Source organism: Chiloscyllium plagiosum, chromosome 18 (genome assembly GCF_004010195.1).
Source record: "Chiloscyllium plagiosum isolate BGI_BamShark_2017 chromosome 18, ASM401019v2, whole genome shotgun sequence".
Lineage (NCBI taxonomy): Eukaryota > Metazoa > Chordata > Chondrichthyes > Orectolobiformes > Hemiscylliidae > Chiloscyllium > Chiloscyllium plagiosum.
In genome coordinates this window covers 61,128,474-61,143,055 of record NC_057727.1, presented here as the reverse complement: position 1 = coordinate 61,143,055, position 14,582 = coordinate 61,128,474, and the positions used below count along the sequence as shown (strand labels likewise).

General features: G+C 42.3%; 1 protein-coding gene across 4 annotated transcripts in view; it reads left to right on the top strand.

Moving 5' to 3' along the window:
- Nucleotides 1–14,582, top strand: part of cacna2d2a (calcium channel, voltage-dependent, alpha 2/delta subunit 2a) — an 810,266-nt gene that overhangs the window by 519,407 nt on the left and 276,277 nt on the right. For all 4 annotated transcript variants that reach the window (XM_043708454.1, XM_043708453.1, XM_043708452.1 and 1 more), the window contains one exon: nt 8,005–8,146. In XM_043708454.1, coding sequence (XP_043564389.1) covers nt 8,005–8,146 — 142 coding nt within the window. The remainder of the gene's footprint in view (nt 1–8,004; nt 8,147–14,582) is intronic.

Below are 14,582 nucleotides of genomic sequence, written 5' to 3'. Positions count from 1 at the left end.
ATTCTACAGGAAATATACCATAGAAATGTGGAGGCTATTTAAGGAGCACTTGTTGAGTGTTGTATAACTTTGTCCCACTGAGACAGGCGAAGAATGGTAAGGTGAAGGAGCCTTGGGTGACAAGAGAAAAGGAGCTTCTCATCAAAAGGAAGAAGGAAACTTACTGAAGGTGAGGAAGCAAGGATCTGGCACAGCTGTAGAGGATTACAGGGTAGCTAGGAAAGAACTCAAAAATGGACTGAGACGAGGGGGCATGAAAAAGCCTTGACCGGAATGATTAGGTGAAGACTAAGAGAATAATCAGAGGGTAAGGCTGCTCAGGAATTGTGGAGGGAACTTGTGCCTGGAATCTAAAAAGGTAGGGGAGGCCCTAAATGAGTTTTTTTGCTTTGGTATTCACTAGAGAGAGGGACCTTGTTGATAGTGAGAACACCGTGGACCAGGTTAATAGGCTTGAACAGATTGATATTAAGAAAATAGATGTGCTGGAAATTCTAGGAAGCATCAAGATAGATAAGTCCTCAGGACTGGACCAGATATATCCAAGGGTAGTACATGAGGCGAGGAATGAGATTATTGCACCTCTGGCGATGATCTTTGTATCCTCACCCTACACAGGAATAGTACCAGATGATTGGAGGGAGACGAGTGTTGATCCTGTGTTCAAGAAAGGGAATAGGGAAATCTCTGGGAATTATGGATCAGTCACTCTTACATGTGTGGTAAGCAAGGTACTGGAAAGGATTCTGAGAGATAAGATTGATGACTATTTGGAAAACCATTGATTAAAGATAGTTAGCATGACTTTGTGAGGGACAGGTCATGCCTCTCGAGCCTTATTGAGTTCTTTGAGGATATGACGAGACAAATTAACCAAGGTCGGGCAGTGGATGTGGTGTATATGGATTTCAGCAAGGCATTTTATAAGTTTCCCCATGGTAGGCTCATTCAGAAAGTTAGGAGGTCTGGGATACAGGGAAGTTTGGCTGTCTGGATACAGAATTGGCTGGCTGAAAGAAGACTGCGAGCGGTAGTGGAAGGAAAGTATTCTGCCTGGAGGTCGGTGACCAGTGGTGTCCTGCAGGGATGTTGTTGGGCCTCTGCTCTGTAATTTTCAATAAATGACTTGGATGAAGAAGTGGAAGGGTGGGTTAGTAAGTTTGCTGATGACACAAAGGTCAGTGGTGTTGTAGATAGTGTTGAGAGCTGTTGCAGGCTACAACAAGATATTGACAGGTTGCAGAGCTGGGCTGAGAAGTGGCAGATGGAGTACCTGATTAAATGTGAAGTGTTTCATTTTGGAAGGTTGAATTTGAATGCTGAATACAGGATTAAAGACAGGATTCTTGGCAGTGTGGAGGGACAGTGGGATCTTGAAGTCCATGTACGTGGATCCCTCAAAGTTGTCACCCAAGGGTTATTAAGAAGGCATATCGTGTTTTGGCTTTTAATAACAGGGGGATTGACTTTAAGAGCTGGGAGGCTTTGCTGCAGCTCTATAAAACCCTGTTTAGACCACATTTGGAATATCGTGTGCAATTCTGGTCACTTCATCATAGGAAGGATGTCGATGCTTTAGAGAGGGTGCAGAGGAGATTTACCAGGATGCTGCCTTGATTGGAGGGCTTGTCTTATGAAGAGAGGTTGAGTGAGCTAGGGCTTTTCAAACTGGAGAGAAGAAGGAAGAGAAGTGACTTGATAGAAGTGTACAAGGTAATGAGAGGCATAGATAGAGTAGATAGACACTTTTCCCACGGGCAGAAATGGCTGTCATGAGGAGTCATTAATTTAAGGTGATTGGAGGAAGGTATATATGTCAGAGGTAGGTTCTTTATGCAGGGAGTGGCATGTATGTGGAATGTACTGCCAGCGGTGGTAGTAGAGTCAGAGACAGAGTTAGGGATATCTAAGCGACTGCTGGACAAGCACATGGACGGCAGTGAATCACGGAGTGTGTAGGTTAGGTTGATCTTAGATTAAGATAAATGCTTCGCCCAACATCATGGGCCAAAGGGCCTGTACTGTTCAGTGTTCTATGTAACGATAAACTGGTGTTCTTCAGGTTTAAATATTCCTTTACTACAGTGAATAGAGAAAGATCCTGAGCTGGTGGATGTTGAATGCTTCTCACTATCCGTTAATATTCCTAAGGTGGTCAGCTACCTGAGAACTAGTTACATAGTTTATGGTAAGCAGAAGGCCTTTGTCATCAATAAGCAGTCACTATTTCACAGACCAAACAGCTACTTAATACAGGTTGGGTTTTCATTTGTACACAGTTCTTGTCTGCAGTTCATCTGCAGCATCACCTGTTACTGCTGGGACCAATAGCTACATAAATAGTGTCTAAAATGAGTTAAAACCAAAAGAACTGTGGCTGCTGTGAATGAGAAACAAAAACACTGCAGTTCTGAGGAAGGAATACTGGACCCGAAACATCTACAATGAGTGACTTGTTACTTGCTTTCAAAAATGCAGTAATCCTTTAGCGACCTTTGGTTTTTTATAAGTTTTCCCATTCCACTTCACAGTCAAAAATATAAGAAAAATAAAAAGATATATATCTTTAACTACTTTTGCGAAATAGAATCATGCAGCCCTGGAATAGACCCTTTTGTCCAATTTGTCTATGCCAAAAAGATATCCTAAATTAATCTTGTCCCAATCGCCATAATTTGGCTCATATCCTGCTAAAACCTATTCATTGAAAGTTGTTATCCCAGATGCCTTTTAAATGTTGTATTTGTAACAGCCTCCAATACATCCTCTGGCAGCTCATTCCATACATGCATCACTCTTTGTGCCTTCGGTCTGTTTAATGTCTTTCTCCTCTCACCTTAAATCTATGCATTCTAGTTTTGGACTCCCATACCCTGGGAAAAAGACTTTGGCTGTTCACCCAATCCATGCCCTTCATGATTTTGTAATCCTGTATAAGGCCACCCCTCAGCCTCTGATGTTCCAGAGAAAACAGCCCCATTTAGTTATTAATAGAAGTAGATACTTTTAGTCAAAGTTAATACTTTTTTCGGGGGTGTGGGGCAATGTTGTGGAAGACTTTAACTGGCAGAGAGGATAAACTTTCTTTCTGCTGTAGCCATTACTTGCAAGTTCCTCTCCTTCGCTGTTGCTGGGTCATTATCATGGAACTCTGCCTTTGCAGCACTGTGGGTGTACATGTATCCACATGGATATCTGCTTTTCAAGATGGCAGTTCACCATTACATTTTCAAGGGCAATTAGTGATGAGCAATACATGCAGGCCAAGACTGTGACACCAAGTTCCTGTGAAATCGACAGCGGTAGATGCTCTAGGTAGACAATATTAGATTAGATTCTCTATAGCGTGGAAACAGGCCCTTCGGTCCAACAAGTGCACACCAACTCTCCCAAGAGTAACCCACCAGACCCATTTCCCTACATTTACCCCTGATCAATGCACCTAACACTACGGGCAATTTAGCATGGCCAGTTCACCTGATCTGCACTTCTTTTGGAATGTGGGAGGAGACCTACCCAGACACGGGGAGAATGTGCAAACTCCACACTGACAGTCGTCTGAAGCCGGAATCGAACCCAGGTCCTGTGAGGCAGCAGTGTTAACGACTGAGCCACCGTGCCGCCAATATATTGTTTGCAATGAAGAGAATGTGTCACTTGGGAATTAATGTGAGCGTCTGATGAATATTGCATTACAAGTGGAAGCAATAGTTCAACAATTCATATTTTTAACCAGGTGTGTGAGATCAAGTAAACAAGAATCTGAATAACCACACAGAAAACTGTAGCATTCATTAGCAATTCTGGAGACTTGTATGAATCCTTAATAAGAGACATGATCTTCTGTGAAATGTAAGAGTCACACTTGAATGAGAGAAGCGTAATAAAAAAATTAAGATTGATCAAAATGATGACAAAGATGACAGTAAATGTGACGAGAGATTCATTCTGACTGCTTATTTGACTTTAACTGAGAACTGAAGGATAATGGCAAGACAATGAGACAGAAACTAAAATTATAGTCTAATAAAGTCAGTTCCTTTGGAGCAGTATACAGGACGATGTTATCAGAACCATGACAGTCATAGAGGAAGGTTGTGAGGTCTCTAGTACGTGTACAACAAGGAGCAACCTAATGTAAGAAGTGGAGCAATTGAGGTACAGAAATATTGTCTCTAACACAAGAGGTATTGACATGAGAAGAACTAAATAAATCAGGCACACTGAATAGAGCCATATGTCATTCAATGACCATGGCAGAGAAAGGGCAAATATCAGCTCACTCTAATTTGGAGGTGGAAACAATGACTTGCAAGGCTAACTCAAAGATCAAAATGAGAAACAAATTCAGCTGAAGACAAACAGATGCAGGAATCAAGCCACTGCACCTGGGAATTCGCCTGCCAATCAACAATAAATAAATATGTCAATCTAGGCCATGTGGTTATCCTCTTGCCTCTGAGTCAGACAGTTGTCATATTAAATTCCACTTCAGTGACCTAATTACAGAACGTAGTCTGGCAGTACTGTACAGAGATTACAGAGGGAGTGCTGCATGGTTGGAGGTACCATCTTTTGTAAGGGGCATTAGTCAAAAATATCATCAACTCTCTCTCTGGCAGCTGCAAATCATTCCCACATCTCTCTTCACAGAAGAGGCTGAATGACTCTGAAAGCCCTGTTAAATATTTATTCCTCAACTGAGATCATTACATCAGTTCACCTGATCAATTCCCTTGGCTGGATTTCCTGAGGAGTAGCAATCATACATAAGTTGCCTCTCTGCTCTTACTTCTTTCCATTAAGACAAGGCTTGCATTTCCAGTAAGAGATTCTGATCATTGTTCCTTCAGAAATACATACTTATCTGAAATCCAACAGTGTCATCATATGTAAGATTTCAGGGAATGGCAAAGCGAATGCCCACTTTAATGGCAGTTATTGCTGTATTCTGTGATTTAAATATCCAACATTTCACCAGACATTTTGACAGCCCCTGTAAAATGGTAACTGCATAAGGTAAGTAGGGTGAGAGGTGGGTAGGGTGGAAGGGTGCCAGGAGTACATAGGTGCCAGATAAATTATAGTGTGTTTAGGGAAGGTCGGTGTGGAAAGGACTTTTGGCTTTGTTTGGGCAAAAAAGTGTGTCTGTCTACAAACAGAATAGGATTCTTGGGGGAAGGCAGATGTCAGGTCTTGGGGAGAGAGGAGTGGTCTCAGGTCCCACAGTTGATGGGGGGTCCTGGGGCGAGAGGAGTATCCCAGATTGGAGAGGCTGGTGTCAGTCTTGGGGAGCAAGGAGGATGTCATCCAGCAATGCAGAAGGGGGAAGATATTGGATTTTGTTGGAGAAGAGGGTCCGAAGGAGAGAGGAGAGTTTCAGATCCAGCAGCAGGGAATAGGGGTGTGGTCTCAGTTTCTGTGGGGACAGGGTGGGTGGTGGGGTGGGGGGGGGGGGATGAGAGAGAGAGACATCCAGTGACAAGGAAAGGAGCAGTCTCAGGTTTTGGCAGGAGAGGGGCTCCCACAGAGAGCAGAGAGGAAGAGGGTATTGTCACATCTCGTGGGGAAGGGTCGTTGTTGGGTCAGAGTCCAAGGGACATAAGGACTCTGAGGCAGATGCAATTAGGGGTTCAGTCTGCCAGTTACCCAGGAGTTAGCCTAGGTTTTGAATTGCCCAATTTCTTTTTTGAGGAAAATATTTACTTAACTGGAGCAGAACCCTCCACATTCTCCAATTTAAATGGATACAGGCTAATTGTCCATCAGAATCTTCAGCTTTCTAGACAATTTCCCTGGACTCTGTTATATTGGGATTTTTAGAGCCCTGACACACAACACAGATCTATTCAGCAGAAGAGACTACTGGCCAAAGTTATGGGTGGGAACATAATATTTAAAAACTTCTGGTCAGATTTTCTACAATAGAACAGTGACTACATATTCTGAAAAGTGCTTTTTGGCTGTGAAGTACTTTGGGTCTGTCTGAGATTACGATTAATGCTATAAAATCCAAGTTCTCCTCCTTAAACCTTGAAAATTGAAACTCTGCATCAGTGTTCTCTGTTGCTGGATACTTGGGCAGAGCTTCAGTAAGAAGTTAAGGCCAGAATACTAATGAGGAAGTATTGTTAGATTTTAAAGATAAGGCATAATGTAAGAAAGACACAGATTAGTACAAGATGAATTCCTGTAGCATCAATTGCAATTTCCTAAAATAATGCCATCTGCATCAAGAAAAAGAAACATTGTGTGATTATCTCTGCACTCAGTCATTGAGGCAGCTAGTAGTAAAACCTGAAGTTGCAAAGAAAATGCACCTGTTTAGTAATGCAACCTTTTGACTTCCTCATGATGACTGTCGATACAAAGTATGCCATGTCAATTGAGAATAGACTGACAACTTCCAATCTATGGTGAGAAATTATGAATTAAGAAGTCCACATACTGTTTCTTTTAATTGCGATTACTTTGCTTTGTGTTATGGAAACAATAGCAACAACTTTTGTTTATATATCATCTTCAGCATCAAGAGTTGGCGGATTCCTAGGTAGTTCACAGACAGTTACCCTGAAAACAGACTTTGGAAGGAGATGAGCGATTCAAAGTGTGAATTAAGGCTATGCTAAAATGATGGGTTTGGAGGAGGTTGGGGATAGAGATGCAAATGGTTAAGGAGTGAGCTTCAAAGAGTATGATCAAGGGGACTAAAGGAGCTGACATCGGGTGAAGGGAATGGATGCAGAAAAGAATCAGGAAGAAGAGGAACAGAACATGGTGGGTGGAATATAGGAATAGGGTGAGAGAAAGCTTTGAGTCATTTCTGGTTGAGAATTAAAATTTTGACCTGAATATTGAGACGCTGAAAGCCAGTTTAGGTAAGAGAGCAGGAGTGTTGATTGAGCAGTACCTGATATGAAACAGAATTCATGTGGCAGAGATTTAGGCATCTGGAAGTTTATGAAGGATGACAGACTCAAATGTAATGTCTCGAGTGGAAAGTCTTGAGTTAAGTATACAGGTAGAAATGGAGTTTAAAACTCATCTGAGTTTGTAGGTTGTCCTGCTTGGGATTAAGCCAGAGGTGACACAGAAGTGGAGCTTGTGATGGGCTTGCAGCTAACCATTTTGGCCTTTCTGATATTGAACTTAAAGCAGAAGAGGGATACAGAGAGATGGCAAACAGGCCAAGCAGTATGACAGCATACATGTGAAAGCTGACTCTTTCTTGACCGATATTGCTATCAAATGGCAATTTTAAGATAACATGTGAATCCAGCTATTAATCCTTGGGGAACCTCGAGAGTAACCGTGCAGCGAGGGGAAGCCAATACTTTTGATGGATTAACTACGTTCAGAGAAGTCACAATGGAACTGTGGGAGGGCAGTCTCACTGGGTGAATGATGAAAAGACACCTTGAATGAGGATAGTGTACTTCAGCTTTATTGAACACTCGCAAGCTTGAAAAAAAGGAGAGATAATGGAATCCTTATCAAAGCACCAGAAGTTATGTGTTATTTTTACTCGTGTTTTAATGGTGTGAGAGGAGTAGAAGCTAGATTCAAATAAACTGAGTGACAACAGCTTTTAACGGCTGGTTCTCATTAGTTTGGGTTCACTGAATAAGAAGTACAGTGTGTGGTGAAGCCATTTAACATATTTAGCCTAAGCGAGTTCCACATCTTTAACTTGAGCTGTCTTGTTTAATCCCATGAAGGTTGGAGTATTGTAACTGTTCTGACCACTCAGCTTTGACCCCATTATTCATGTCAGTAGTGTTCGGAATAATGCTGAGAGTTGGTCCTGTAAATCTTGTTACAATGCATCTAAGTGGGATGAAGAACCTCATGGAGGAAGCAAATATTGTGAAAACTAAAACCTTTTTGGCCTTTTCTCAAATTTATGATTCTGCCTTACAGGAATAAACTGCTGAGGCCCGTACTGGAGTTTCCCATTGCCATCCTCCTTAGCGTTTCTCATTCTGTCTTCTCTGTTTCTTATAGGGTGGTGAAAGAGATGATGAAATCTCAGATGGGGAGCAAATTAATCCTCTCCAGTTGGAGTTTGTGGATGATCCGAACTTCAAGGTCAAAGTCAATTATTCTTACATGGCAGTACAGATCCCAACAGATATCTATAAGGGCTGTGAGTATTATGCAGAATTACACACTATGTACAACAGAGCAAAAGGCCATTTGGCCCTAAAACGCTGACGCTGTTCATATGCCACATAAATCATTTCTTACATCCCAATCTACCAACATACTGTGCCTTTTATTGTTGCCTATATTTTGTCCAGAATCAATTTTAGGCCTCCTTCAGTATTCCAATGTGCAATCTGAACCTCGTAATGAGATTGTTGATCATAGAAAATAATTCAGAAGTTTGTACAACTCAAAGCACCTTGTCGCTGGAAAAATGGTGTAAGAGGTTTTTCATTTCTGGAGTGTTAGGACAAACTTTGGGGCTGGTGGGACCGGCAAAGGTGGATGTTAAACACCTCAGCAGATCTGGGTTTAATATCCTTGCAGGGAGATTTACTAGTCCTGTTGGAAATGAGTTAAACTAGCTTGCCAGAGACATGTCACCCAAAAAGGAGTTCAGATAGAATGCAAGCAAAGCTGACTGTGAGAAGCAGGAACATTCTAATTCAAAGTGGACATTGGGCCACTGGAAAATGACGTAGAAGAGATAGTAGTGGGGAACAAAGAAATGGCAGAGGAACCAAATAATTACTTCGCATTAGTCTTCACAGTGGAAGACAAGAGTAGTATCCCAAAAATTCAAGAGGGTGAGGGGGCAGAACTGAGTATGGTGGTCATCACCAAGGAGAAGGTGCTAGAAAAATTGAATGACCTGAAGGTGGATAAATCACCTGGACCAGATACTCCAGAGATCTAAGGGAGATAGCTAGAGAGATAGTGGAAGCTCTAGTGGTAATCTCTGAGGAAGGAGAGATAATGGATTTTATTTACCTGGATTTCAAGAAGGCCTTTGACAAGGTGCCACACAGGAGACTACTGAGTAAGATAAGGGCTCATGGTGTTAAAGGCAAGCTACTAGCATGGATAGAAGCTTGGCTGTCTGGCAGAAAGCACCTCAGGGTGGTGGCTGGTGACAAGTGGCATCCCACAAGGCTGTGTTGGGACCACAACTTTTCACTTTATACCTTATTGATCCAGAAGAAAGAACTGAGGCATTCTGGATAAATTTGCAGATGATACAAAGATAGGTAGAGGGACAGGTAACATTGAGGAGGCGGGGAGACTACAGAAGGATTTGGACAGGTTAGGAGAGTGGGCAAAGAAGTGGCAGATGGAGTACAACATGGGAAAGTGTTAGGTCATGCACCTTGGTAGGAAGAATAGAGGCATGGAGTATTTTCTAAATGGGGAGAAAATTCAGAAGTCTGAAGTGCAAAGAGACTTTGAGGTCTAGTCAAGGGTTCTCTCAAGGTAAACTTGCAGGTTGAGTCAGTAGTTAGTAAGGCAAATGCAATGATGACATTTATTTCGCGAGGACTTGAATATAAAAGTAGGGAGGGATGTACCTCTGAGGCTCTAAAAGGCTCTGATCAGACCACATTTGGAGTATTGTGCGCAGTTTTGGGCCCATATCTTAGGACAGATGAATTGGCCCTGCTGTGTATTTAGAGGAGATTCACGAGAATAGTCCCAGGAGTGAACAGCTTAACATATGAGGAACATTTGAGGACTCTGAATATGCAGAGGAACCTCGATTATCCGAATACCAATTATCCGAAAATTAGATTATCCGAAGGAGATCTCGAGCTCCCAGTAGAAACATTACATCAAAGATGTATTTTCAACAATGATCGTGTCTTTTGTTTACAATGATTAAACAGGCACCATCTCCAAATGACTAACTTGCCACCCTCACTCTCCCCTACAGTTTCCCTGGAGTTCTACAGAGGGGTGAACCCTAAACCTCCCTTCCCCAGATAATCTGACCAACATTGTCCTGTACAAAGAGTGTGTGTGTGTGTGTGCACGCGCACGCTATTTAGAGACTTACTTCACAAAGGCAGCAGCAGCAACAGCAGTCTTATTGTTGGTGTCCAGTCTGGCAGCCCTGGGGGGGGCGGTGGTGGGCGGGGGCAGTGCTGGATGGGGTTGGGGTCGAGCAGACTTTAAAAACTCCAAGCCCCAGAGAAAAGGCATTAAACCAATTAACCAAATAATCGATTATCTGAACAAAATAGTGCCCGCCCATCTCGATCGGATAGTCGAGATTCCCCTGTATACTTGATGGAGTTTAGAAGGATCTAATTGAAACTTACAGGACACATTCCTTTGGAAGGGCTTATGCCCAAATTATTGACTCTCCTGCTCTCAGCTGCTGCCTGACCTGCTGCACTTTTCCAGTGCCACACATTTTGACTCAGAACACTGAATGGCCTGGACAGAACAGATGTTGGGAAGATGTTTCTATTGGTATGAGAGACCAGGACCTGAGGGCATAGCCTTAGAGTAGAGGGAGGACCTTTTCAAAAAGAGGTAATGAGAAACTTCTTCATCCAGAAAGTGGTGAATCTAGGAATTCTCTGCCACAGAAGGCTGTGGAGGTCAGGTCATGAGTACATTTAAGATGGAAATAGATAGGTTCTAGATTGTAAAGGGGATCAAGGGTTACTGGGGTAAAGTGGGAGAATGGGGTTGAGAAACTTACCAGCCATCATTAAATAGCGGAGCAGACTCGAAGGGCTGAATTGCCTAATTTCTGCTCTTATATCTTATTGTCTTAACAAAGGACAGTACAGCACAGGAACAGGCGCTTTGACCCAACAAGACTGCACCAACATACAACGCTTTCTAAACTAAAAAGCTTCTGCCTCTCTGCAGTCTGTAACCCTCTATTCCCTGTCTATTCATTCATCTGTCAAAATGCCTCTTAAACATTGCTATTGTATCCACCTCCACCTCTCTGGCAGCACATTCCAGACACTTACCACTCCTTGTGTAAAACAAAACTTGCCTCTCACATCTTCGTTAAACTTACTCCCTTTTACCTTCAACCTGTATCCCCTAGTAATTGACAATTTTTACCCTGGGAAAAAGACTCCAACTATGCTTCTCATAATTTTGTAAACTTCTATCAGGTCACCCCTAATCCTCTGACGTTCAGTGAAAACAAGCCAAGTTTGTCCAATTTTTCCTCATAGCTAATAGTATCCAAACCAGTGTAGGAGTAAATTACTGCACATACTGGAATCTGTACTAAAAACAACAAATGCTGGAGATCGCAGTGGGTCAAATTGCATCCATGGAGAGAGCAAGCTAACGATTCTAGTCTAGATAACTCTTCATCAGAGCTGATCTTAGTAAACCATCTCTGTCATCCATTCAAAGATGTTCAACATTCAGGAAGGACAGGAATGAAGAACAAAGAAGTGGAGCAGTGTTGACAATCAGGGATAGTATCATTACATTCATGAGAGGATCTTAGATTGGAAAAATAAGAATCTGTTTTGGTAAATTTAAGAAGAAGGAGTAGTGGACAGCAAATATTGATTGGAGATGTTTTCAGGCCACCAGTGATCATGTATGGAATGATGTAGATCAGGAAATTAGAGGTAGCAAGGGAATGTATTAATCATGGGTAACTTCAATGTACTTGTAGACTGATTAAATCCAATGAGCGTCAATGCTGTAGCTGTATAATTCCGAGAACATAAGCTTCTGATGCAGCTCTGATGTTGATATAGAACAATGACATATTCACCCCCTTTCTGACTGATAGTGCACTCACTATCCTGAGTTCCCAGCGTCTTCCACTTTGCTGAAAAATAAGTTCAAGTCCAGATGGTTTCAGCCTATAACTCAGTGCTGAAGTCAGTCACCATCAAGAAAGGAAGCTAGGAGCTGTAAAATACGTGTGTCCATGTCAGCACAAAACATCCTGTGTGGATGCATGTGATGCATAGCTGTCTGTGTGTGCAAAACAGCCTGACAGAAGCATATAAGCTGTAGGTGCAGTCAGCTCCAAAGTAAGGTGATCTAGGCCTAAAGTGGTGCCTGTGTTGTTCTCTGAGCAGGCATGGTGATGTGATGAAGCTGGTGGTTTGCTGATTTGGAGTTGTGAGGGTCAAGAGTAAAGGAGAATGTTAGCCATGGTACACAAGTGGATGTTGGGCAGCTGAAGCAGTGGAATGACAGCCAGACACGCATTCACTAATTGCAGCCATTCTGTTTTGCCTTTTGGGAGTTTGGGCTGTCTACTTTTTTGGTGGAGTGGGGGAAACTTGAAGTAGGATCTAAAAAGAGTGAATTGGGGCTTTAATGAGATGCAAATGCATAGAAATAAGGCCGTCATCACTCAGTGATGAGATTCTGAAGTTTTTATTTAAAGCTTGAAGGGAAATTGAGAGATTTTCTTCTTGAAGTCAAAAATCTCATTCTTTTATTTTTGCCCTATTTTGTCACTTCACTTGCCATTACTCTTGCCACATCAGGGAATGAAACATCTCACCAATTAAATATACTTCACAAAAGCATATTGTCGTAGACAGCGTGACCCCCTGCTATTCAAGATGCAAGGTACAAAATCCAGAGAGGCTGTTTTTAATGGGGCTTCAATTATTGATGATTAAAGTGACTCACCTCCCTTCTTGCTTACATTTAGCTGAAGGTTGGAGAAGCATGCCAACTGTCCAGAAGGGGTGGGGACTCCTTCAGATCCAGTGGGGATCCAAGTTGTCCTCTTGTTCCTCCAGTGCCACTGATTACTAGTTTGCGTTTACATCCAGTCAGGTTCGAACTTAGTTACACCCAAATAATATATCACCTGCTCTCGCAGTTAGATCACATGGAATGCAGGGGGAGCTGGCAAATTGGATACACAATTGGCTTGATGGTAGGAAGCAGAGGATAATAGGACCTAGTTAGTTTAATTACCTACTGCTTATCAGACTGGAGGCCTGTGACTAGTGGAGTGCCTCAGGGGTCAGTGCTGGGCCCTTTACTGTTTGTTATCAATGATTTGGATGATAATGTACAAGGCATGATTGTAATTTTGCCGATTGCATTAAAATAGTCAGTATCGTGAACAGTGAGGAGGGTTATCAGAAATTGCAGCAGGACCTTGATCAGCTGGGGAAATGGGGTTTAATATAGGCAAGTGTGAGGTCTGGCCTTTTGGAAAGTCAAATCAATGTAGCAATTTCATAGTGAATGGTAGGGCTGTTAGAAGTGTATTTGAACAAAGGGACCTTGGAGTTCAGGTGCATAGCTCTCTGAAGATGGAGTCACAGGTATTAAAAAAGGCTTGTGGCACACTGGCCTTCATCAGTCAGGGCATTGAGCAAAGAAGTTGGGCAGTTATATTGCAGTTGTACAGGATGTTAGTGAGGCTGCAGTTAGAGTATTATGTTCAGTTTTGGTCACCTTGTCATAGGAAGGATGTTATTAAGCTGAAAAGAGTGCAGAAGAAATTTACAAGAATGTTGCCAGGACTCAACAGTCTGAGTTGTAGGGAGAGGTTTGTCTAGCTAGGACTTTTTCTTTAGAGCGTAGGAGACTGAGGGGGGTATCTCATAGGGCTTATGCCCGAAACATCGATTCTTCTGCTCCTCGGATGCTGCCTGGCCTGCTGAGCTTTTCCAGCACCACACTTTCCAACAGGGGTATCTCATAGAAATGTGCAAGATCTTAAGAGGTATGAATAGGCTGAATTCACTCAGTCTTCTTCCCAGGGTTGGGGAATCAAGGACTAGAGGCTATCAGTTTAAGATTAGAGAAGAAAAAATAAAAGGGAACCTGAGGGGCAACGTTTTTACACAGTGGGTGGTATGCATATGGAATACACTGGTAGAGGAAGTGGTTGAGTTGTGTACATTAAGAATATTTAAAAGGCATTTAGACAATACATGGATAGGAAAGGTTTAGAAGAATTTGGGTCAAGTGCAGAGAAATGGAGTTAGAGTGGATGGATATTTTGGTCGGCATGGACCAGTTTGGGCCAAAGGGCCTTGTCTCCATGCTGTAGGACTCTGACTGTATAACCAAAAGTTGGTCCCAAATTCTACTTGGCCGCAGGTATCCTTGCCATATTCTACTAAATAAGCTCTTTGCTGTTTGTTATGCTGTTTGCTGTTTGTTATCTCTTTCAAAGAGCTCGTACAGACAAGATGGACTGAATAGCTTTCCTGTGCACCAAAACAATTCAGAAGTTCTTTACAGATTGTTTGACAATCCTTCCTCATTTCTTGATGGTATAACTTACTAGAGATCTCGACTTTGCACTTGGATGTGTGTATGTTGATCTTTTACACGTTGCGAGAGCTGTTTGTTGTCATGATGGTCCTCCACACATTCATTACCTGAGCAAAGTTAAAAATCACACAACACCAGGTAATAGTCCAACAGGTTTAATTGGAAGCACACTAGCTTTCGGAGCAACACTCCTTCATCCGGTGATAGTGGAAGGCTCGATCGTAACACAGAATTTATAGCAAAAATTTGCAGTGTGATGTAACTGAAATTATACATTGAAAAATTGATTGTCTGTTAAACCTTTCATCTGTTAGAATACAGTGATAGTTTCACTTCGTTCATGTGTAAAT